Here is a 23,501-nt window from a genome sequence, read left to right as displayed (position 1 = left end):
AAGGACTTGTTGGTGGCAACTCTGGTCAGTCGGGACAGGATGCTGTGACATGGGCAGTCGTGAAGCAACCAGCATCTGCTGTGGCTTTTGGCAGGGACCAACAATCCTCTGGTGTGTGGTTGAGCACTAGTGGATCTCCTTCCTCAACCAGCTACAGCTCTTCTCAGGACACGCCTGGTCCTTCCTCCTTCCAGCAGATTAAATCCCAGTTGCCTTCTACCCAGTTCAGTGGGATGGTGAGGCACTAGGGGTCAAGTCTACCATCTTGCAGTGGGATGCTGAAACGGTTCTTGACATGGTTCTTCCTCCTTTTAAATAAAATTTGATTGCAACATCGCTGTCTCTGCTAGCTTTTTTTTCTGTTAAATGGTGTCCGATTCAGTGAGTTGGTCTCATTAGCAAGTGGTGATTGCAGAAGTTCTTCCCCTGATGCGTGTTGCAACTATACTGGTCAGAATCTGAATGCCTGAACCACTTTGTCGAGCTGTGTGGCTGAGAAGACTCGGCGTAACTTCCCTGTTTAGGTTCTCATGTCGTCACAGGTTATCATGAGGTGAGTGATCTCCAAGTGAGCTTGGCGTGGATGAGGGGTGGATACAAAGTGTATCAACGAATGGTAACTTGGTCTGCTAACAGCAAGGAGGTCTGTCAATGGGCATTTAGAACTTAATTTGAGAATGGATTTTTACTGTAGACAATGCTTTATTGGTAAAGAAAATGGTGGCTGGTGCATCATAAGCATGTATGAGTGTTCCCTAATTTTATCATACACAAAGAAAATGGCATAGCATTCAGCGTCTCGTAGAAGATGGGAGAGGGCACAAGATGACAGACAGTATACGTGTATGTAAGCTTACTGTACACTACTGTCTTGCATTTTACCTGTATGATTTTAAAAACTAATGCAAGTTAACATTTTTTAAGTAACCTGAAGTGTGTTGGGGTTTAACATATGAAGACGGGTCTTTATAGGCCTTAGTTGTCTGTCCAAAATGCACACGTTTTCAAAACTCATGGTGTGGAGCTTAACCCCTGTGAATGTTGGGGTCTTACTGTAAAGCTGTTCGTTCATTTGACAACATAATCTACATGATGTCAATTATATATTTTATGTATTCAGTTGATTTCAAACACTTCATAACTGATGAGACCTTTTGGTTTCAAACACAAATCCATGGACAAAATTAAATGCTGAGATGAAAGCTAACTGCATTAAACGTCTCTATCCAAAGACCCTAATATTTGTCCTCTCTAAATGTCAGTGTATTTCTGCGATCTTTTTCATAATTTGAAGTTCTGGATTACAGCGATGACATGAGTCTTTCCAGTGTTTGGTTTATAAAAAAGGAGGGCATACCGTAGACATTCTTGCTGGTGGTGCTCTAGTTAATGTTGCCAGTTAGCTCATTCTGCAGTGAGCAGGAAGAGGTGCGTTATGCCACAGACAGAGCTGGCCCAAGGCAGACTCGAATTATGTGGCTGCTCAGGGCACCCAAGAGCACCAAGATATCACCATGAGCCTATTACATAAGAATTTGGAGCTGAGGAGGTTGTATGTGGGGCCCCAAATGAAATTCTGCTTAGGGCCCCATAAAGGCTTGGGCTGGCCCTGGCTACAGACAAACAATGTGACTTTCCAAGTTTAAGGTTGGTGTACCATTCAAACTGCTCAACTTGCTGACCTGTATTCTGAAATGTTGAAGTTGTGGTTTGCATACAGGTGGTTTTAATCTCGTTGAGCAGCTCTTACTCGGAGGGTTACAGGAGAACCGTTACTTCCGCACAAGTTCTTAGGTCATATGGAACAAATCGGAGAAACTTATTTGGTTGAAACAAACACAGAATGGGATACATTCATTACATGACTGATTGGTAACAAACAATCACACATTTCAAGCTCTTTCACCAAGAGGACTGATGAATCTGTCTGGTCTCCAAGCTACAGTTTGTCATGTGAACACCTGACAGAAGTGACATGGAATAGCACCATACCATTCAAACAATGTAAATTATCTCCAAAATGTACATCAACAAGAATTGAGGAATCAAAGCTGTGTGTGCTGTAGTTGAAAACAACAAGTAGATCGTGGGAAACTTTGGTGAACTCGTGACTGCTGTTGTACAACTCCTCCCTTGGATTTGCCTGTGTTAACCTAACCCTAACAGGAACCCTAGTCTGTGTCTTGTGCTCTCATTGGCTGTAGCTCATTACCACAATCACTGCCAATTTTAATAGTATTCCAGTACATTTTACACTACAAGATTTGGACTGATTTTACCTTTCCAGATATTTAGCCAGTTGATCATTTTCGGGTGTCTGCAGGACAATGGCAAGTCTCACTGATGATATCTTTGAGCGATTTACACACACAGTGAGTGAAAGCGAATTTGCCTCTGGGGATCTGGGCCTTTGCTCGCTGATCTCCAAAAACTCTCAGTGAGTGGAAATTCGGGGATAAAATAATGTAATATGAACTTCCATTAGTTGTAGTGAATGCTCAGTGACACTGCTTTTGCAGATAAAGCTGATGTACGTCATCATGTAAAAGCAAACCAAAGGATTATATGAAGTGTCATGAAATTTTGAGATTTATTTCTTAATTCATGTTTTCATTTGAATCATAATTCTGTGTCTGAAACATCATTTGTGATCCTCACAACTATTCTGCCTACATCTAACCTTCATCAATATTAGATGAACAAAAGGATTATCAATGGCCCAAAAGCATTTGTAAATAAACTGTACCAAACATAAAGTGAGAAAATGATATGTGTTTGATTAAAATATTCAACACACAAAGGGGAGAACAGAGGAACAGCCCGTCAATTCCACCCATGTGACAAACAAGCAAATGAGAGGAAAAGAACATTAAGGTCGGATCAATAAATGCAGTTTCTGGTACTACTGCAGCAGTACTGTCTTCATAAAGCCAAGTATCGTTCACTCATTAGTCACGCCTTGGTTTCTTTAATTAGCTGCACAACAGGTGAAAAGTGTTTGAACAGGTGATTCCTTTCAGGTTACTTTACTGAGAGGATTAAAAGGAATGCAGGTAGGCAAGGGTGCTGTGTTTGTCTGTGCATCTCATAGAGAACGGGTTGGTGCATGAAGCTTGGAGTTGGGCTTCTTTTTTTTGTTTTTCTTGTCTGGAGGCATGATGTGGTGGTGCAGAAGGTAGTTCTATAATGAGACCATGATGTGGTATCTCTGTGTCTGTTTTTAAGACAGCATGTTTCCTATGTTTAAATGCTCTGTTGTCTTGTAGGCTTTGGTTACTCCTCACTGCTGTGTTTCTGTTGAGGACTGCAGATGGGCTTGTAGGTAAGAAATTGATCACACCAAACCACAGATACTGTTACTTTGTCCACATCCAAGAAAATAAGCAATTTCTTTATTCCTTCCCCTTCAAGTGAGGAATAAAAGGGTGCCACTGTCCTTGTATGGTGCAACGGTGTCTGGTTCTGTGGCTCAACACCAAGGAGTCCACGACCTTCCTTATGTGACCAAGACCGCAGGCTCTGCTCCCAGTGTTGCAGGCATGCAAAGTAGATCTGTGCTGCCTCAGCAAGTCTCGGACCCCAGTTGGACTCAGGTTGTACAGTCAAGTTGTGGTTCCAGTGATCAAATGGTTTTGCCAGGATCTGAGACTGCAAGTGGCTCTGCTGGGATTTACCAGTCTGTGTTCCAAAGTGGCCAGCAAGTCCCTGGACATGTAACCCAAGCCCAGCTGCCAGGTTCCTCTGGCAATGTTGAAACTCATTTTCAGGGACAGGGCTCCAAGAGTGTCCTTGGCAACCCCCAGGTTTCTAGCAACCTTTTTCAACAAGGTGCTCTGCATCAGGGGTCTTCTGACAGCTTGGCCACTGTATCCAGTGCTCAAGGTTTCCCAAGTTGGTCTACTGGTTCTAAGGGACATGCTACATCTGTACAGTCTGCTCCTAACAACCAGGGAGTATATTGGACACTGACCTCAGGCCAGTCAACATACCTTCCTCCAGAGAATCCTCAGCCTCCTACCCATGTCCCTTCTCAACCTCAAAGCTACCCACAATTCCTGCTTCCTTCTGACTCCCAGACTGTAGGTGTATCTGCTTCAACCTCTCAGCAAGGCAGCTCTGGTGGTCAGTACCAGAGTTCCAGCTGGTCTGCTTCACCAGTCATGAAATCAAGACTCCTTCTTTTGTCTAGCCCCAGCTCCCCTATGCATTCCAGTGTAACTTCTACTAGCCCCCAGTCTGCACAAGTAGGTGGCAGCACCTCCCATGTTGCCTACCCTTCTCAGGTTGCAAGTACACAGCTGACCTCTAGCCTCCAGTCTGCACAAGTAGGTGGCAGCACCTCCCATATTGCCTACCCTTCTCAGGTTGCAAGTACACAGCTGACATCTAGCCTCCAGTCTGCACCTGGTATAAGCTCAACCAGCCAGCAGTCTGGGGATGTTCCACCAAAAAGTAGCTACTATCCACCTTTGTATTCCCAGGGTGGGAGCACATGGCAGACGTCTAACCAGAACCAGGCCCAGATGCAGAGTTCTGGTGTAGGTTCTGGCTTGACCTCCACTAGCCAACAGTCTGCCAGCAGCGGCTATGGTACCCAACCTTCTTGGCCTGTACTGCAACCTGCCCATTCCCAGATGCATAGTGTTGGTGTGACCTCCCCCACACGGTGGTCTGCTAGTGATGCTGCACAAAGCGGTAGCAACAATGTTCTGCCATCCCAGGTTGTAAGCACATGGCAGACATCTAGCTTCCAGTCTGCACTGCAGACTGCCCAGGCCCAGATGAAGGGTTCCAGTGTGGGGTCTGGTGTGACAACCGCCACCAGCCAGCAGTCTTCCAGTGACGTGCCACAAAACGGTGGGTATGGATCTCTGTATTCCAAGGGTGCAGGGACATGGCAGGTTTCTAGCCATAACCAGCCTTCAGTACAGACTGCCCAGGCCCAGATGGAGGGTTCCACTGTCGCCAGCGTGAGTTCTGGCTTTATTTCAGCCGGCCAACCATCTGCTAGGGATGCAGTACCCCAAAGCAGCACCACCACCTATGGTGCCCACCCTTCTCAGGTTGCAAGCACATGGCAGACATCTAGCCAGAACCAGGCTTCAGCCCAGACCCAGATGGAGGATTCCAGTGTGAGTGCTTGTGTGACCTCCACTAGCCAGCAGTCTGCTAGTGACTCTGCACAAGGGAGCAACAGCTACTACGGATCTCTGCCATCCCAGGCTACAGGTACAGGCCAGTGGTCTGCCCACCAGGCTGTGTTGCACACTGCCCAGAAGCAGGGTACCCCTAACCAACCAGGACCCCACACTGCATCATCCAATCAACATAGCCCAGTTGCCCAGATCCCATCTAGTGGGGTGTCCAAAGGACTTGTTGGTGGCAACTCTGGTCAGTCGGGAGAGGATGCTGTGACATGGGCAGTCGTGAAGCAACCAGCATCTGCTGTGGCTTTTGGCAGGGACCAACAATCCTCTGGTGTGTGGTTGAGCACTAGTGGATCTCCTTCCTCAACCAGCTACAGCTCTTCTCAGGACACGCCTGGTCCTTCCTCCTTCCAGCAGATTAAATCCCAGTTGCCTTCTACCCAGTTCAGTGGGATGGTGAGGCACTAGGGGTCAAGTCTACCATCTTGCAGTGGGATGCTGAAACGGTTCTTGACATGGTTCTTCCTCCTTTTAAATAAAATTTGATTGCAACATCGCTGTCTCTGCTAGCTTTTTTTTTCTGTTAAATGGTGTCCGATTCAGTGAGTTGGTTTCAGTGAGTTGGTCTCATTAGCAAGTGGTGATTGCAGAAGTTCTTCCCCTGATGCGTGTTGCAACTATACTGGTCAGAATCTGAATGCCTGAACCACTTTGTCGAGCTGTGTGGCTGAGAAGACTCGGCGTAACTTCCCTGTTTAGGTTCTCATGTCGTCACAGGTTATCACGAGGTGAGTGATCTCCAAGTGAGCTTGGCGTGGATGAGGGGTGGATACAAAGTGTATCAACGAATGGTAACTTGGTCTGCTAACAGCAAGGAGGTCTGTCAATGGGCATTTAGAACTTAATTTGAGAATGGATTTTTACTGTAGACAATGCTTTATTGGTAAAGAAAATGGTGGCTGGTGCATCATAAGCATGTATGAGTGTTCCCTAATTTTATCATACACAAAGAAAATGGCATAGCATTCAGCGTCTCGTAGAAGATGGGAGAGGGCACAAGATGACAGACAGTATACGTGTATGTAAGCTTACTGTACACTACTGTCTTGCATTTTACCTGTATGATTTTAAAAACTAATGCAAGTTAACATTTTTTAAGTAACCTGAAGTGTGTTGGGGTTTAACATATGAAGACGGGTCTTTATAGGCCTTAGTTGTCTGTCCAAAATGCACACGTTTTCAAAACTCATGGTGTGGAGCTTAACCCCTGTGAATGTTGGGGTCTTACTGTAAAGCTGTTCGTTCATTTGACAACATAATCTACATGATGTCAATTATATATTTTATGTATTCAGTTGATTTCAAACACTTCATAACTGATGAGACCTTTTGGTTTCAAACACAAATCCATGGACAAAATTAAATGCTGAGATGAAAGCTAACTGCATTAAACGTCTCTATCCAAAGACCCTAATATTTGTCCTCTCTAAATGTCAGTGTATTTCTGCGATCTTTTTCATAATTTGAAGTTCTGGATTACAGCGATGACATGAGTCTTTCCAGTGTTTGGTTTATAAAAAAGGAGGGCATACCGTAGACATTCTTGCTGGTGGTGCTCTAGTTAATGTTGCCAGTTAGCTCATTCTGCAGTGAGCAGGAAGAGGTGCGTTATGCCACAGACAGAGCTGGCCCAAGGCAGACTCGAATTATGTGGCTGCTCAGGGCACCCAAGAGCACCAAGATATCACCATGAGCCTATTACATAAGAATTTGGAGCTGAGGAGGTTGTATGTGGGGCCCCAAATGAAATTCTGCTTAGGGCCCCATAAAGGCTTGGGCTGGCCCTGGCTACAGACAAACAATGTGACTTTCCAAGTTTAAGGTTGGTGTACCATTCAAACTGCTCAACTTGCTGACCTGTATTCTGAAATGTTGAAGTTGTGGTTTGCATACAGGTGGTTTTAATCTCGTTGAGCAGCTCTTACTCGGAGGGTTACAGGAGAACCGTTACTTCCGCACAAGTTCTTAGGTCATATGGAACAAATCGGAGAAACTTATTTGGTTGAAACAAACACAGAATGGGATACATTCATTACATGACTGATTGGTAACAAACAATCACACATTTCAAGCTCTTTCACCAAGAGGACTGATGAATCTGTCTGGTCTCCAAGCTACAGTTTGTCATGTGAACACCTGACAGAAGTGACATGGAATAGCACCATACCATTCAAACAATGTAAATTATCTCCAAAATGTACATCAACAAGAATTGAGGAATCAAAGCTGTGTGTGCTGTAGTTGAAAACAACAAGTAGATCGTGGGAAACTTTGGTGAACTCGTGACTGCTGTTGTACAACTCCTCCCTTGGATTTGCCTGTGTTAACCTAACCCTAACAGGAACCCTAGTCTGTGTCTTGTGCTCTCATTGGCTGTAGCTCATTACCACAATCACTGCCAATTTTAATAGTATTCCAGTACATTTTACACTACAAGATTTGGACTGATTTTACCTTTCCAGATATTTAGCCAGTTGATCATTTTCGGGTGTCTGCAGGACAATGGCAAGTCTCACTGATGATATCTTTGAGCGATTTACACACACAGTGAGTGAAAGCGAATTTGCCTCTGGGGATCTGGGCCTTTGCTCGCTGATCTCCAAAAACTCTCAGTGAGTGGAAATTCGGGGATAAAATAATGTAATATGAACTTCCATTAGTTGTAGTGAATGCTCAGTGACACTGCTTTTGCAGATAAAGCTGATGTACGTCATCATGTAAAAGCAAACCAAAGGATTATATGAAGTGTCATGAAATTTTGAGATTTATTTCTTAATTCATGTTTTCATTTGAATCATAATTCTGTGTCTGAAATATCATTTGTGATCCTCACAACTATTCTGCCTACATCTAACCTTCATCAATATTAGATGAACAAAAGGATTATCAATGGCCCAAAAGCATTTGTAAATAAACTGTACCAAACATAAAGTGAGAAAATGATATGTGTTTGATTAAAATATTCAACACACAAAGGGGAGAACAGAGGAACAGCCCGTCAATTCCACCCATGTGACAAACAAGCAAATGAGAGGAAAAGAACATTAAGGTCGGATCAATAAATGCAGTTTCTGGTACTACTGCAGCAGTACTGTCTTCATAAAGCCAAGTATCGTTCACTCATTAGTCACGCCTTGGTTTCTTTAATTAGCTGCACAACAGGTGAAAAGTGTTTGAACAGGTGATTCCTTTCAGGTTACTTTACTGAGAGGATTAAAAGGAATGCAGGTAGGCAAGGGTGCTGTGTTTGTCTGTGCATCTCATAGAGAACGGGTTGGTGCATGAAGCTTGGAGTTGGGCTTCTTTTTTTTGTTTTTCTTGTCTGGAGGCATGATGTGGTGGTGCAGAAGGTAGTTCTATAATGAGACCATGATGTGGTATCTCTGTGTCTGTTTTTAAGACAGCATGTTTCCTATGTTTAAATGCTCTGTTGTCTTGTAGGCTTTGGTTACTCCTCACTGCTGTGTTTCTGTTGAGGACTGCAGATGGGCTTGTAGGTAAGAAATTGATCACACCAAACCACAGATACTGTTACTTTGTCCACATCCAAGAAAATAAGCAATTTCTTTATTCCTTCCCCTTCAAGTGAGGAATAAAAGGGTGCCACTGTCCTTGTATGGTGCAACGGTGTCTGGTTCTGTGGCTCAACACCAAGGAGTCCACGACCTTCCTTATGTGACCAAGACCGCAGGCTCTGCTCCCAGTGTTGCAGGCATGCAAAGTAGATCTGTGCTGCCTCAGCAAGTCTCGGACCCCAGTTGGACTCAGGTTGTACAGTCAAGTTGTGGTTCCAGTGATCAAATGGTTTTGCCAGGATCTGAGACTGCAAGTGGCTCTGCTGGGATTTACCAGTCTGTGTTCCAAAGTGGCCAGCAAGTCCCTGGACATGTAACCCAAGCCCAGCTGCCAGGTTCCTCTGGCAATGTTGAAACTCATTTTCAGGGACAGGGCTCCAAGAGTGTCCTTGGCAACCCCCAGGTTTCTAGCAACCTTTTTCAACAAGGTGCTCTGCATCAGGGGTCTTCTGACAGCTTGGCCACTGTATCCAGTGCTCAAGGTTTCCCAAGTTGGTCTACTGGTTCTAAGGGACATGCTACATCTGTACAGTCTGCTCCTAACAACCAGGGAGTATATTGGACACTGACCTCAGGCCAGTCAACATACCTTCCTCCAGAGAATCCTCAGCCTCCTACCCATGTCCCTTCTCAACCTCAAAGCTACCCACAATTCCTGCTTCCTTCTGACTCCCAGACTGTAGGTGTATCTGCTTCAACCTCTCAGCAAGGCAGCTCTGGTGGTCAGTACCAGAGTTCCAGCTGGTCTGCTTCACCAGTCATGAAATCAAGACTCCTTCTTTTGTCTAGCCCCAGCTCCCCTATGCATTCCAGTGTAACTTCTACTAGCCCCCAGTCTGCACAAGTAGGTGGCAGCACCTCCCATGTTGCCTACCCTTCTCAGGTTGCAAGTACACAGCTGACCTCTAGCCTCCAGTCTGCACAAGTAGGTGGCAGCACCTCCCATATTGCCTACCCTTCTCAGGTTGCAAGTACACAGCTGACATCTAGCCTCCAGTCTGCACCTGGTATAAGCTCAACCAGCCAGCAGTCTGGGGATGTTCCACCAAAAAGTAGCTACTATCCACCTTTGTATTCCCAGGGTGGGAGCACATGGCAGACGTCTAACCAGAACCAGGCCCAGATGCAGAGTTCTGGTGTAGGTTCTGGCTTGACCTCCACTAGCCAACAGTCTGCCAGCAGCGGCTATGGTACCCAACCTTCTTGGCCTGTACTGCAACCTGCCCATTCCCAGATGCATAGTGTTGGTGTGACCTCCCCCACACGGTGGTCTGCTAGTGATGCTGCACAAAGCGGTAGCAACAATGTTCTGCCATCCCAGGTTGTAAGCACATGGCAGACATCTAGCTTCCAGTCTGCACTGCAGACTGCCCAGGCCCAGATGAAGGGTTCCAGTGTGGGGTCTGGTGTGACAACCGCCACCAGCCAGCAGTCTTCCAGTGACGTGCCACAAAACGGTGGGTATGGATCTCTGTATTCCAAGGGTGCAGGGACATGGCAGGTTTCTAGCCATAACCAGCCTTCAGTACAGACTGCCCAGGCCCAGATGGAGGGTTCCACTGTCGCCAGCGTGAGTTCTGGCTTTATTTCAGCCGGCCAACCATCTGCTAGGGATGCAGTACCCCAAAGCAGCACCACCACCTATGGTGCCCACCCTTCTCAGGTTGCAAGCACATGGCAGACATCTAGCCAGAACCAGGCTTCAGCCCAGACCCAGATGGAGGATTCCAGTGTGAGTGCTTGTGTGACCTCCACTAGCCAGCAGTCTGCTAGTGACTCTGCACAAGGCAGCAACAGCTACTACGGATCTCTGCCATCCCAGGCTACAGGTACAGGCCAGTGGTCTGCCCACCAGGCTGTGTTGCACACTGCCCAGAAGCAGGGTACCCCTAACCAACCAGGACCCCACACTGCATCATCCAATCAACATAGCCCAGTTGCCCAGATCCCATCTAGTGGGGTGTCCAAAGGACTTGTTGGTGGCAACTCTGGTCAGTCGGGAGAGGATGCTGTGACATGGGCAGTCGTGAAGCAACCAGCATCTGCTGTGGCTTTTGGCAGGGACCAACAATCCTCTGGTGTGTGGTTGAGCACTAGTGGATCTCCTTCCTCAACCAGCTACAGCTCTTCTCAGGACACGCCTGGTCCTTCCTCCTTCCAGCAGATTAAATCCCAGTTGCCTTCTACCCAGTTCAGTGGGATGGTGAGGCACTAGGGGTCAAGTCTACCATCTTGCAGTGGGATGCTGAAACGGTTCTTGACATGGTTCTTCCTCCTTTTAAATAAAATTTGATTGCAACATCGCTGTCTCTGCTAGCTTTTTTTTCTGTTAAATGGTGTCCGATTCAGTGAGTTGGTCTCATTAGCAAGTGGTGATTGCAGAAGTTCTTCCCCTGATGCGTGTTGCAACTATACTGGTCAGAATCTGAATGCCTGAACCACTTTGTCGAGCTGTGTGGCTGAGAAGACTCGGCGTAACTTCCCTGTTTAGGTTCTCATGTCGTCACAGGTTATCACGAGGTGAGTGATCTCCAAGTGAGCTTGGCGTGGATGAGGGGTGGATACAAAGTGTATCAACGAATGGTAACTTGGTCTGCTAACAGCAAGGAGGTCTGTCAATGGGCATTTAGAACTTAATTTGAGAATGGATTTTTACTGTAGACAATGCTTTATTGGTAAAGAAAATGGTGGCTGGTGCATCATAAGCATGTATGAGTGTTCCCTAATTTTATCATACACAAAGAAAATGGCATAGCATTCAGCGTCTCGTAGAAGATGGGAGAGGGCACAAGATGACAGACAGTATACGTGTATGTAAGCTTACTGTACACTACTGTCTTGCATTTTACCTGTATGATTTTAAAAACTAATGCAAGTTAACATTTTTTAAGTAACCTGAAGTGTGTTGGGGTTTAACATATGAAGACGGGTCTTTATAGGCCTTAGTTGTCTGTCCAAAATGCACACGTTTTCAAAACTCATGGTGTGGAGCTTAACCCCTGTGAATGTTGGGGTCTTACTGTAAAGCTGTTCGTTCATTTGACAACATAATCTACATGATGTCAATTATATATTTTATGTATTCAGTTGATTTCAAACACTTCATAACTGATGAGACCTTTTGGTTTCAAACACAAATCCATGGACAAAATTAAATGCTGAGATGAAAGCTAACTGCATTAAACGTCTCTATCCAAAGACCCTAATATTTGTCCTCTCTAAATGTCAGTGTATTTCTGCGATCTTTTTCATAATTTGAAGTTCTGGATTACAGCGATGACATGAGTCTTTCCAGTGTTTGGTTTATAAAAAAGGAGGGCATACCGTAGACATTCTTGCTGGTGGTGCTCTAGTTAATGTTGCCAGTTAGCTCATTCTGCAGTGAGCAGGAAGAGGTGCGTTATGCCACAGACAGAGCTGGCCCAAGGCAGACTCGAATTATGTGGCTGCTCAGGGCACCCAAGAGCACCAAGATATCACCATGAGCCTATTACATAAGAATTTGGAGCTGAGGAGGTTGTATGTGGGGCCCCAAATGAAATTCTGCTTAGGGCCCCATAAAGGCTTGGGCTGGCCCTGGCTACAGACAAACAATGTGACTTTCCAAGTTTAAGGTTGGTGTACCATTCAAACTGCTCAACTTGCTGACCTGTATTCTGAAATGTTGAAGTTGTGGTTTGCATACAGGTGGTTTTAATCTCGTTGAGCAGCTCTTACTCGGAGGGTTACAGGAGAACCGTTACTTCCGCACAAGTTCTTAGGTCATATGGAACAAATCGGAGAAACTTATTTGGTTGAAACAAACACAGAATGGGATACATTCATTACATGACTGATTGGTAACAAACAATCACACATTTCAAGCTCTTTCACCAAGAGGACTGATGAATCTGTCTGGTCTCCAAGCTACAGTTTGTCATGTGAACACCTGACAGAAGTGACATGGAATAGCACCATACCATTCAAACAATGTAAATTATCTCCAAAATGTACATCAACAAGAATTGAGGAATCAAAGCTGTGTGTGCTGTAGTTGAAAACAACAAGTAGATCGTGGGAAACTTTGGTGAACTCGTGACTGCTGTTGTACAACTCCTCCCTTGGATTTGCCTGTGTTAACCTAACCCTAACAGGAACCCTAGTCTGTGTCTTGTGCTCTCATTGGCTGTAGCTCATTACCACAATCACTGCCAATTTTAATAGTATTCCAGTACATTTTACACTACAAGATTTGGACTGATTTTACCTTTCCAGATATTTAGCCAGTTGATCATTTTCGGGTGTCTGCAGGACAATGGCAAGTCTCACTGATGATATCTTTGAGCGATTTACACACACAGTGAGTGAAAGCGAATTTGCCTCTGGGGATCTGGGCCTTTGCTCGCTGATCTCCAAAAACTCTCAGTGAGTGGAAATTCGGGGATAAAATAATGTAATATGAACTTCCATTAGTTGTAGTGAATGCTCAGTGACACTGCTTTTGCAGATAAAGCTGATGTACGTCATCATGTAAAAGCAAACCAAAGGATTATATGAAGTGTCATGAAATTTTGAGATTTATTTCTTAATTCATGTTTTCATTTGAATCATAATTCTGTGTCTGAAATATCATTTGTGATCCTCACAACTATTCTGCCTACATCTAACCTTCATCAATATTAGATGAACAAAAGGATTATCAATGGCCCAAAAGCATTTGTAAATAAACTGTACCAAACATAAAGTGAGAAAATGATATGTGTTTGATTAAAATATTCAACACACAAAGGGGAGAACAGAGGAACAGGCCGTCAATTCCACCCATGTGACAAACAAGCAAATGAGAGGAAAAGAACATTAAGGTCGGATCAATAAATGCAGTTTCTGGTACTACTGCAGCAGTACTGTCTTCATAAAGCCAAGTATCGTTCACTCATTAGTCACGCCTTGGTTTCTTTAATTAGCTGCACAACAGGTGAAAAGTGTTTGAACAGGTGATTCCTTTCAGGTTACTTTACTGAGAGGATTAAAAGGAATGCAGGTAGGCAAGGGTGCTGTGTTTGTCTGTGCATCTCATAGAGAACGGGTTGGTGCATGAAGCTTGGAGTTGGGCTTCTTTTTTTTGTTTTTCTTGTCTGGAGGCATGATGTGGTGGTGCAGAAGGTAGTTCTATAATGAGACCATGATGTGGTATCTCTGTGTCTGTTTTTAAGACAGCATGTTTCCTATGTTTAAATGCTCTGTTGTCTTGTAGGCATTGGTTACTCCTCACTGCTGTGTTTCTGTTGAGGACTGCAGATGGGCTTGTAGGTAAGAAATTGATCACACCAAACCACAGATACTGTTACTTTGTCCACATCCAAGAAAATAAGCAATTTCTTTATTCCTTCCCCTTCAAGTGAGGAATAAAAGGGTGCCACTGTCCTTGTATGGTGCAACGGTGTCTGGTTCTGTGGCTCAACACCAAGGAGTCCACGACCTTCCTTATGTGACCAAGACCGCAGGCTCTGCTCCCAGTGTTGCAGGCATGCAAAGTAGATCTGTGCTGCCTCAGCAAGTCTCGGACCCCAGTTGGACTCAGGTTGTACAGTCAAGTTGTGGTTCCAGTGATCAAATGGTTTTGCCAGGATCTGAGACTGCAAGTGGCTCTGCTGGGATTTACCAGTCTGTGTTCCAAAGTGGCCAGCAAGTCCCTGGACATGTAACCCAAGCCCAGCTGCCAGGTTCCTCTGGCAATGTTGAAACTCATTTTCAGGGACAGGGCTCCAAGAGTGTCCTTGGCAACCCCCAGGTTTCTAGCAACCTTTTTCAACAAGGTGCTCTGCATCAGGGGTCTTCTGACAGCTTGGCCACTGTATCCAGTGCTCAAGGTTTCCCAAGTTGGTCTACTGGTTCTAAGGGACATGCTACATCTGTACAGTCTGCTCCTAACAACCAGGGAGTATATTGGACACTGACCTCAGGCCAGTCAACATACCTTCCTCCAGAGAATCCTCAGCCTCCTACCCATGTCCCTTCTCAACCTCAAAGCTACCCACAATTCCTGCTTCCTTCTGACTCCCAGACTGTAGGTGTATCTGCTTCAACCTCTCAGCAAGGCAGCTCTGGTGGTCAGTACCAGAGTTCCAGCTGGTCTGCTTCACCAGTCATGAAATCAAGACTCCTTCTTTTGTCTAGCCCCAGCTCCCCTATGCATTCCAGTGTAACTTCTACTAGCCCCCAGTCTGCACAAGTAGGTGGCAGCACCTCCCATGTTGCCTACCCTTCTCAGGTTGCAAGTACACAGCTGACCTCTAGCCTCCAGTCTGCACAAGTAGGTGGCAGCACCTCCCATATTGCCTACCCTTCTCAGGTTGCAAGTACACAGCTGACATCTAGCCTCCAGTCTGCACCTGGTATAAGCTCAACCAGCCAGCAGTCTGGGGATGTTCCACCAAAAAGTAGCTACTATCCACCTTTGTATTCCCAGGGTGGGAGCACATGGCAGACGTCTAACCAGAACCAGGCCCAGATGCAGAGTTCTGGTGTAGGTTCTGGCTTGACCTCCACTAGCCAACAGTCTGCCAGCAGCGGCTATGGTACCCAACCTTCTTGGCCTGTACTGCAACCTGCCCATTCCCAGATGCATAGTGTTGGTGTGACCTCCCCCACACGGTGGTCTGCTAGTGATGCTGCACAAAGCGGTAGCAACAATGTTCTGCCATCCCAGGTTGTAAGCACATGGCAGACATCTAGCTTCCAGTCTGCACTGCAGACTGCCCAGGCCCAGATGAAGGGTTCCAGTGTGGGGTCTGGTGTGACAACCGCCACCAGCCAGCAGTCTTCCAGTGACGTGCCACAAAACGGTGGGTATGGATCTCTGTATTCCAAGGGTGCAGGGACATGGCAGGTTTCTAGCCATAACCAGCCTTCAGTACAGACTGCCCAGGCCCAGATGGAGGGTTCCACTGTCGCCAGCGTGAGTTCTGGCTTTATTTCAGCCGGCCAACCATCTGCTAGGGATGCAGTACCCCAAAGCAGCACCACCACCTATGGTGCCCACCCTTCTCAGGTTGCAAGCACATGGCAGACATCTAGCCAGAACCAGGCTTCAGCCCAGACCCAGATGGAGGATTCCAGTGTGAGTGCTTGTGTGACCTCCACTAGCCAGCAGTCTGCTAGTGACTCTGCACAAGGCAGCAACAGCTACTACGGATCTCTGCCATCCCAGGCTACAGGTACAGGCCAGTGGTCTGCCCACCAGGCTGTGTTGCACACTGCCCAGAAGCAGGGTACCCCTAACCAACCAGGACCCCACACTGCATCATCCAATCAACATAGCCCAGTTGCCCAGATCCCATCTAGTGGGGTGTCCAAAGGACTTGTTGGTGGCAACTCTGGTCAGTCGGGAGAGGATGCTGTGACATGGGCAGTCGTGAAGCAACCAGCATCTGCTGTGGCTTTTGGCAGGGACCAACAATCCTCTGGTGTGTGGTTGAGCACTAGTGGATCTCCTTCCTCAACCAGCTACAGCTCTTCTCAGGACACGCCTGGTCCTTCCTCCTTCCAGCAGATTAAATCCCAGTTGCCTTCTACCCAGTTCAGTGGGATGGTGAGGCACTAGGGGTCAAGTCTACCATCTTGCAGTGGGATGCTGAAACGGTTCTTGACATGGTTCTTCCTCCTTTTAAATAAAATTTGATTGCAACATCGCTGTCTCTGCTAGCTTTTTTTTCTGTTAAATGGTGTCCGATTCAGTGAGTTGGTCTCATTAGCAAGTGGTGATTGCAGAAGTTCTTCCCCTGATGCGTGTTGCAACTATACTGGTCAGAATCTGAATGCCTGAACCACTTTGTCGAGCTGTGTGGCTGAGAAGACTCGGCGTAACTTCCCTGTTTAGGTTCTCATGTCGTCACAGGTTATCACGAGGTGAGTGATCTCCAAGTGAGCTTGGCGTGGATGAGGGGTGGATACAAAGTGTATCAACGAATGGTAACTTGGTCTGCTAACAGCAAGGAGGTCTGTCAATGGGCATTTAGAACTTAATTTGAGAATGGATTTTTACTGTAGACAATGCTTTATTGGTAAAGAAAATGGTGGCTGGTGCATCATAAGCATGTATGAGTGTTCCCTAATTTTATCATACACAAAGAAAATGGCATAGCATTCAGCGTCTCGTAGAAGATGGGAGAGGGCACAAGATGACAGACAGTATACGTGTATGTAAGCTTACTGTACACTACTGTCTTGCATTTTACCTGTATGATTTTAAAAACTAATGCAAGTTAACATTTTTTAAGTAACCTGAAGTGTGTTGGGGTTTAACATATGAAGACGGGTCTTTATAGGCCTTAGTTGTCTGTCCAAAATGCACACGTTTTCAAAACTCATGGTGTGGAGCTTAACCCCTGTGAATGTTGGGGTCTTACTGTAAAGCTGTTCGTTCATTTGACAACATAATCTACATGATGTCAATTATATATTTTATGTATTCAGTTGATTTCAAACACTTCATAACTGATGAGACCTTTTGGTTTCAAACACAAATCCATGGACAAAATTAAATGCTGAGATGAAAGCTAACTGCATTAAACGTCTCTATCCAAAGACCCTAATATTTGTCCTCTCTAAATGTCAGTGTATTTCTGCGATCTTTTTCATAATTTGAAGTTCTGGATTACAGCGATGACATGAGTCTTTCCAGTGTTTGGTTTATAAAAAAGGAGGGCATACCGTAGACATTCTTGCTGGTGGTGCTCTAGTTAATGTTGCCAGTTAGCTCATTCTGCAGTGAGCAGGAAGAGGTGCGTTATGCCACAGACAGAGCTGGCCCAAGGCAGACTCGAATTATGTGGCTGCTCAGGGCACCCAAGAGCACCAAGATATCACCATGAGCCTATTACATAAGAATTTGGAGCTGAGGAGGTTGTATGTGGGGCCCCAAATGAAATTCTGCTTAGGGCCCCATAAAGGCTTGGGCTGGCCCTGGCTACAGACAAACAATGTGACTTTCCAAGTAATCAGTTTGGTGTACCATTCAAACTGCTCAACTTGCTGACCTGTATTCTGAAATGTTGAAGTTGTGGTTTGCATACAGGTGGTTTTAATCTCGTTGAGCAGCTCTTACTCGGAGGGTTACAGGAGAACCGTTACTTCCGCACAAGTTCTTAGGTCATATGGAACAAATCGGAGAAACTTATTTGGTTGAAACAAACACAGAATGGGATACATTCATTACATGACTGATTGGTAACAAACAATCACACATTTCAAGCTCTTTCACCAAGAGGACTGATGAATCTGTCTGGTCTCCAAGCTACAGTTTGTCATGTGAACACCTGACAGAAGTGACATGGAATAGCACCATACCATTCAAACAATGTAAATTATCTCCAAAATGTACATCAACAAGAATTGAGGAATCAAAGCTGTGTGTGCTGTAGTTGAAAACAACAAGTAGATCGTGGGAAACTTTGGTGAACTCGTGACTGCTGTTGTACAACTCCTCCCTTGGATTTGCCTGTGTTAACCTAACCCTAACAGGAACCCTAGTCTGTGTCTTGTGCTCTCATTGGCTGTAGCTCATTACCACAATCACTGCCAATTTTAATAGTATTCCAGTACATTTTACACTACAAGATTTGGACTGATTTTACCTTTCCAGATATTTAGCCAGTTGATCATTTTCGGGTGTCTGCAGGACAATGGCAAGTCTCACTGATGATATCTTTGAGCGATTTACACACACAGTGAGTGAAAGCGAATTTGCCTCTGGGGATCTGGGCCTTTGCTCGCTGATCTCCAAAAACTCTCAGTGAGTGGAAATTCGGGGATAAAATAATGTAATATGAACTTCCATTAGTTGTAGTGAATGCTCAGTGACACTGCTTTTGCAGATAAAGCTGATGTACGTCATCATGTAAAAGCAAACCAAAGGATTATATGAAGTGTCATGAAATTTTGAGATTTATTTCTTAATTCATGTTTTCATTTGAATCATAATTCTGTGTCTGAAATATCATTTGTGATCCTCACAACTATTCTGCCTACATCTAACCTTCATCAATATTAGATGAACAAAAGGATTATCAATGGCCCAAAAGCATTTGTAAATAAACTGTACCAAACATAAAGTGAGAAAATGATATGTGTTTGATTAAAATATTCAACACACAAAGGGGAGAACAGAGGAACAGCCCGTCAATTCCACCCATGTGACAAACAAGCAAATGAGAGGAAAAGAACATTAAGGTCGGATCAATAAATGCAGTTTCTGGTACTACTGCAGCAGTACTGTCTTCATAAAGCCAAGTATCGTTCACTCATTAGTCACGCCTTGGTTTCTTTAATTAGCTGCACAACAGGTGAAAAGTGTTTGAACAGGTGATTCCTTTCAGGTTACTTTACTGAGAGGATTAAAAGGAATGCAGGTAGGCAAGGGTGCTGTGTTTGTCTGTGCATCTCATAGAGAACGGGTTGGTGCATGAAGCTTGGAGTTGGGCTTCTTTTTTTTGTTTTTCTTGTCTGGAGGCATGATGTGGTGGTGCAGAAGGTAGTTCTATAATGAGACCATGATGTGGTATCTCTGTGTCTGTTTTTAAGACAGCATGTTTCCTATGTTTAAATGCTCTGTTGTCTTGTAGGCTTTGGTTACTCCTCACTGCTGTGTTTCTGTTGAGGACTGCAGATGGGCTTGTAGGTAAGAAATTGATCACACCAAACCACAGATACTGTTACTTTGTCCACATCCAAGAAAATAAGCAATTTCTTTATTCCTTCCCCTTCAAGTGAGGAATAAAAGGGTGCCACTGTCCTTGTATGGTGCAACGGTGTCTGGTTCTGTGGCTCAACACCAAGGAGTCCACGACCTTCCTTATGTGACCAAGACCGCAGGCTCTGCTCCCAGTGTTGCAGGCATGCAAAGTAGATCTGTGCTGCCTCAGCAAGTCTCGGACCCCAGTTGGACTCAGGTTGTACAGTCAAGTTGTGGTTCCAGTGATCAAATGGTTTTGCCAGGATCTGAGACTGCAAGTGGCTCTGCTGGGATTTACCAGTCTGTGTTCCAAAGTGGCCAGCAAGTCCCTGGACATGTAACCCAAGCCCAGCTGCCAGGTTCCTCTGGCAATGTTGAAACTCATTTTCAGGGACAGGGCTCCAAGAGTGTCCTTGGCAACCCCCAGGTTTCTAGCAACCTTTTTCAACAAGGTGCTCTGCATCAGGGGTCTTCTGACAGCTTGGCCACTGTATCCAGTGCTCAAGGTTTCCCAAGTTGGTCTACTGGTTCTAAGGGACATGCTACATCTGTACAGTCTGCTCCTAACAACCAGGGAGTATATTGGACACTGACCTCAGGCCAGTCAACATACCTTCCTCCAGAGAATCCTCAGCCTCCTACCCATGTCCCTTCTCAACCTCAAAGCTACCCACAATTCCTGCTTCCTTCTGACTCCCAGACTGTAGGTGTATCTGCTTCAACCTCTCAGCAAGGCAGCTCTGGTGGTCAGTACCAGAGTTCCAGCTGGTCTGCTTCACCAGTCATGAAATCAAGACTCCTTCTTTTGTCTAGCCCCAGCTCCCCTATGCATTCCAGTGTAACTTCTACTAGCCCCCAGTCTGCACAAGTAGGTGGCAGCACCTCCCATGTTGCCTACCCTTCTCAGGTTGCAAGTACACAGCTGACCTCTAGCCTCCAGTCTGCACAAGTAGGTGGCAGCACCTCCCATATTGCCTACCCTTCTCAGGTTGCAAGTACACAGCTGACATCTAGCCTCCAGTCTGCACCTGGTATAAGCTCAACCAGCCAGCAGTCTGGGGATGTTCCACCAAAAAGTAGCTACTATCCACCTTTGTATTCCCAGGGTGGGAGCACATGGCAGACGTCTAACCAGAACCAGGCCCAGATGCAGAGTTCTGGTGTAGGTTCTGGCTTGACCTCCACTAGCCAACAGTCTGCCAGCAGCGGCTATGGTACCCAACCTTCTTGGCCTGTACTGCAACCTGCCCATTCCCAGATGCATAGTGTTGGTGTGACCTCCCCCACACGGTGGTCTGCTAGTGATGCTGCACAAAGCGGTAGCAACAATGTTCTGCCATCCCAGGTTGTAAGCACATGGCAGACATCTAGCTTCCAGTCTGCACTGCAGACTGCCCAGGCCCAGATGAAGGGTTCCAGTGTGGGGTCTGGTGTGACAACCGCCACCAGCCAGCAGTCTTCCAGTGACGTGCCACAAAACGGTGGGTATGGATCTCTGTATTCCAAGGGTGCAGGGACATGGCAGGTTTCTAGCCATAACCAGCCTTCAGTACAGACTGCCCAGGCCCAGATGGAGGGTTCCACTGTCGCCAGCGTGAGTTCTGGCTTTATTTCAGCCGGCCAACCATCTGCTAGGGATGCAGTACCCCAAAGCAGCACCACCACCTATGGTGCCCACCCTTCTCAGGTTGCAAGCACATGGCAGACATCTAGCCAGAACCAGGCTTCAGCCCAGACCCAGATGGAGGATTCCAGTGTGAGTGCTTGTGTGACCTCCACTAGCCAGCAGTCTGCTAGTGACTCTGCACAAGGCAGCAACAGCTACTACGGATCTCTGCCATCCCAGGCTACAGGTACAGGCCAGTGGTCTGCCCACCAGGCTGTGTTGCACACTGCCCAGAAGCAGGGTACCCCTAACCAACCAGGACCCCACACTGCATCATCCAATCAACATAGCCCAGTTGCCCAGATCCCATCTAGTGGGGTGTCCAAAGGACTTGTTGGTGGCAACTCTGGTCAGTCGGGAGAGGATGCTGTGACATGGGCAGTCGTGAAGCAACCAGCATCTGCTGTGGCTTTTGGCAGGGACCAACAATCCTCTGGTGTGTGGTTGAGCACTAGTGGATCTCCTTCCTCAACCAGCTACAGCTCTTCTCAGGACACGCCTGGTCCTTCCTCCTTCCAGCAGATTAAATCCCAGTTGCCTTCTACCCAGTTCAGTGGGATGGTGAGGCACTAGGGGTCAAGTCTACCATCTTGCAGTGGGATGCTGAAACGGTTCTTGACATGGTTCTTCCTCCTTTTAAATAAAATTTGATTGCAACATCGCTGTCTCTGCTAGCTTTTTTTTCTGTTAAATGGTGTCCGATTCAGTGAGTTGGTCTCATTAGCAAGTGGTGATTGCAGAAGTTCTTCCCCTGATGCGTGTTGCAACTATACTGGTCAGAATCTGAATGCCTGAACCACTTTGTCGAGCTGTGTGGCTGAGAAGACTCGGCGTAACTTCCCTGTTTAGGTTCTCATGTCGTCACAGGTTATCACGAGGTGAGTGATCTCCAAGTGAGCTTGGCGTGGATGAGGGGTGGATACAAAGTGTATCAACGAATGGTAACTTGGTCTGCTAACAGCAAGGAGGTCTGTCAATGGGCATTTAGAACTTAATTTGAGAATGGATTTTTACTGTAGACAATGCTTTATTGGTAAAGAAAATGGTGGCTGGTGCATCATAAGCATGTATGAGTGTTCCCTAATTTTATCATACACAAAGAAAATGGCATAGCATTCAGCGTCTCGTAGAAGATGGGAGAGGGCACAAGATGACAGACAGTATACGTGTATGTAAGCTTACTGTACACTACTGTCTTGCATTTTACCTGTATGATTTTAAAAACTAATGCAAGTTAACATTTTTTAAGTAACCTGAAGTGTGTTGGGGTTTAACATATGAAGACGGGTCTTTATAGGCCTTAGTTGTCTGTCCAAAATGCACACGTTTTCAAAACTCATGGTGTGGAGCTTAACCCCTGTGAATGTTGGGGTCTTACTGTAAAGCTGTTCGTTCATTTGACAACATAATCTACATGATGTCAATTATATATTTTATGTATTCAGTTGATTTCAAACACTTCATAACTGATGAGACCTTTTGGTTTCAAACACAAATCCATGGACAAAATTAAATGCTGAGATGAAAGCTAACTGCATTAAACGTCTCTATCCAAAGACCCTAATATTTGTCCTCTCTAAATGTCAGTGTATTTCTGCGATCTTTTTCATAATTTGAAGTTCTGGATTACAGCGATGACATGAGTCTTTCCAGTGTTTGGTTTATAAAAAAGGAGGGCATACCGTAGACATTCTTGCTGGTGGTGCTCTAGTTAATGTTGCCAGTTAGCTCATTCTGCAGTGAGCAGGAAGAGGTGCGTTATGCCACAGACAGAGCTGGCCCAAGGCAGACTTGAATTATGTGGCTGCTCAGGGCACCCAAGAGCACCAAGATATCACCATGAGCCTATTACATAAGAATTTGGAGCTGAGGAGGTTGTATGTGGGGCCCCAAATGAAATTCTGCTTAGGGCCCCATAAAGGCTTGGGCTGGCCCTGGCTACAGACAAACAATGTGACTTTCCAAGTTTAAGGTTGGTGTACCATTCAAACTGCTCAACTTGCTGACCTGTATTCTGAAATGTTGAAGTTGTGGTTTGCATACAGGTGGTTTTAATCTCGTTGAGCAGCTCTTACTCGGAGGGTTACAGGAGAACCGTTACTTCCGCACAAGTTCTTAGGTCATATGGAACAAATCGGAGAAACTTATTTGGTTGAAACAAACACAGAATGGGATACATTCATTACATGACTGATTGGTAACAAACAATCACACATTTCAAGCTCTTTCACCAAGAGGACTGATGAATCTGTCTGGTCTCCAAGCTACAGTTTGTCATGTGAACACCTGACAGAAGTGACATGGAATAGCACCATACCATTCAAACAATGTAAATTATCTCC

The 23,501-nt window shown here is 45.7% G+C and overlaps 4 protein-coding genes across 4 annotated transcripts; all 4 read left to right on the top strand.

The window, feature by feature from the left end:
* The first annotated feature begins 3,042 nt into the window (after nucleotides 1-3,042).
* On the top strand, nucleotides 3,043-5,701 carry LOC143512689 (uncharacterized). The gene is made up of 3 exons (XM_077003284.1): nucleotides 3,043-3,175; nucleotides 3,267-3,322; nucleotides 3,412-5,701. Exons 1-3 carry the CDS (start codon nucleotides 3,156-3,158, stop codon nucleotides 5,613-5,615), a joined length of 2,280 nt encoding a protein of 759 aa, XP_076859399.1. The 5' UTR covers nucleotides 3,043-3,155; the 3' UTR covers nucleotides 5,616-5,701.
* A 2,723-nt stretch (nucleotides 5,702-8,424) lies between these two features.
* LOC143512688 (uncharacterized) lies at nucleotides 8,425-11,083 on the top strand. The gene is made up of 3 exons (XM_077003283.1): nucleotides 8,425-8,557; nucleotides 8,649-8,704; nucleotides 8,794-11,083. The coding sequence occupies exons 1-3, from the start codon at nucleotides 8,538-8,540 to the stop codon at nucleotides 10,995-10,997; spliced, it is 2,280 nt and encodes a 759-aa protein (XP_076859398.1). The 5' UTR covers nucleotides 8,425-8,537; the 3' UTR covers nucleotides 10,998-11,083.
* A 2,717-nt stretch (nucleotides 11,084-13,800) lies between these two features.
* On the top strand, nucleotides 13,801-16,450 carry LOC143512687 (uncharacterized). Its single transcript, XM_077003281.1, has 3 exons — nucleotides 13,801-13,924; nucleotides 14,016-14,071; nucleotides 14,161-16,450. Exons 1-3 carry the CDS (start codon nucleotides 13,905-13,907, stop codon nucleotides 16,362-16,364), a joined length of 2,280 nt encoding a protein of 759 aa, XP_076859396.1. The 5' UTR covers nucleotides 13,801-13,904; the 3' UTR covers nucleotides 16,365-16,450.
* Nucleotides 16,451-19,159: 2,709 nt separating this feature from the next.
* LOC143512686 (uncharacterized) lies at nucleotides 19,160-21,818 on the top strand. The gene is made up of 3 exons (XM_077003280.1): nucleotides 19,160-19,292; nucleotides 19,384-19,439; nucleotides 19,529-21,818. The coding sequence occupies exons 1-3, from the start codon at nucleotides 19,273-19,275 to the stop codon at nucleotides 21,730-21,732; spliced, it is 2,280 nt and encodes a 759-aa protein (XP_076859395.1). The 5' UTR covers nucleotides 19,160-19,272; the 3' UTR covers nucleotides 21,733-21,818.
* Nucleotides 21,819-23,501: the final 1,683 nt, after the last annotated feature.

The sequence above is a fragment of the Brachyhypopomus gauderio genome, chromosome 4, assembly GCF_052324685.1.
Source record: "Brachyhypopomus gauderio isolate BG-103 chromosome 4, BGAUD_0.2, whole genome shotgun sequence".
In the NCBI taxonomy this organism is placed as follows: Eukaryota; Metazoa; Chordata; class Actinopteri; order Gymnotiformes; family Hypopomidae; genus Brachyhypopomus; species Brachyhypopomus gauderio.
This window is presented reverse-complemented; position numbering and strand designations above follow the sequence as displayed.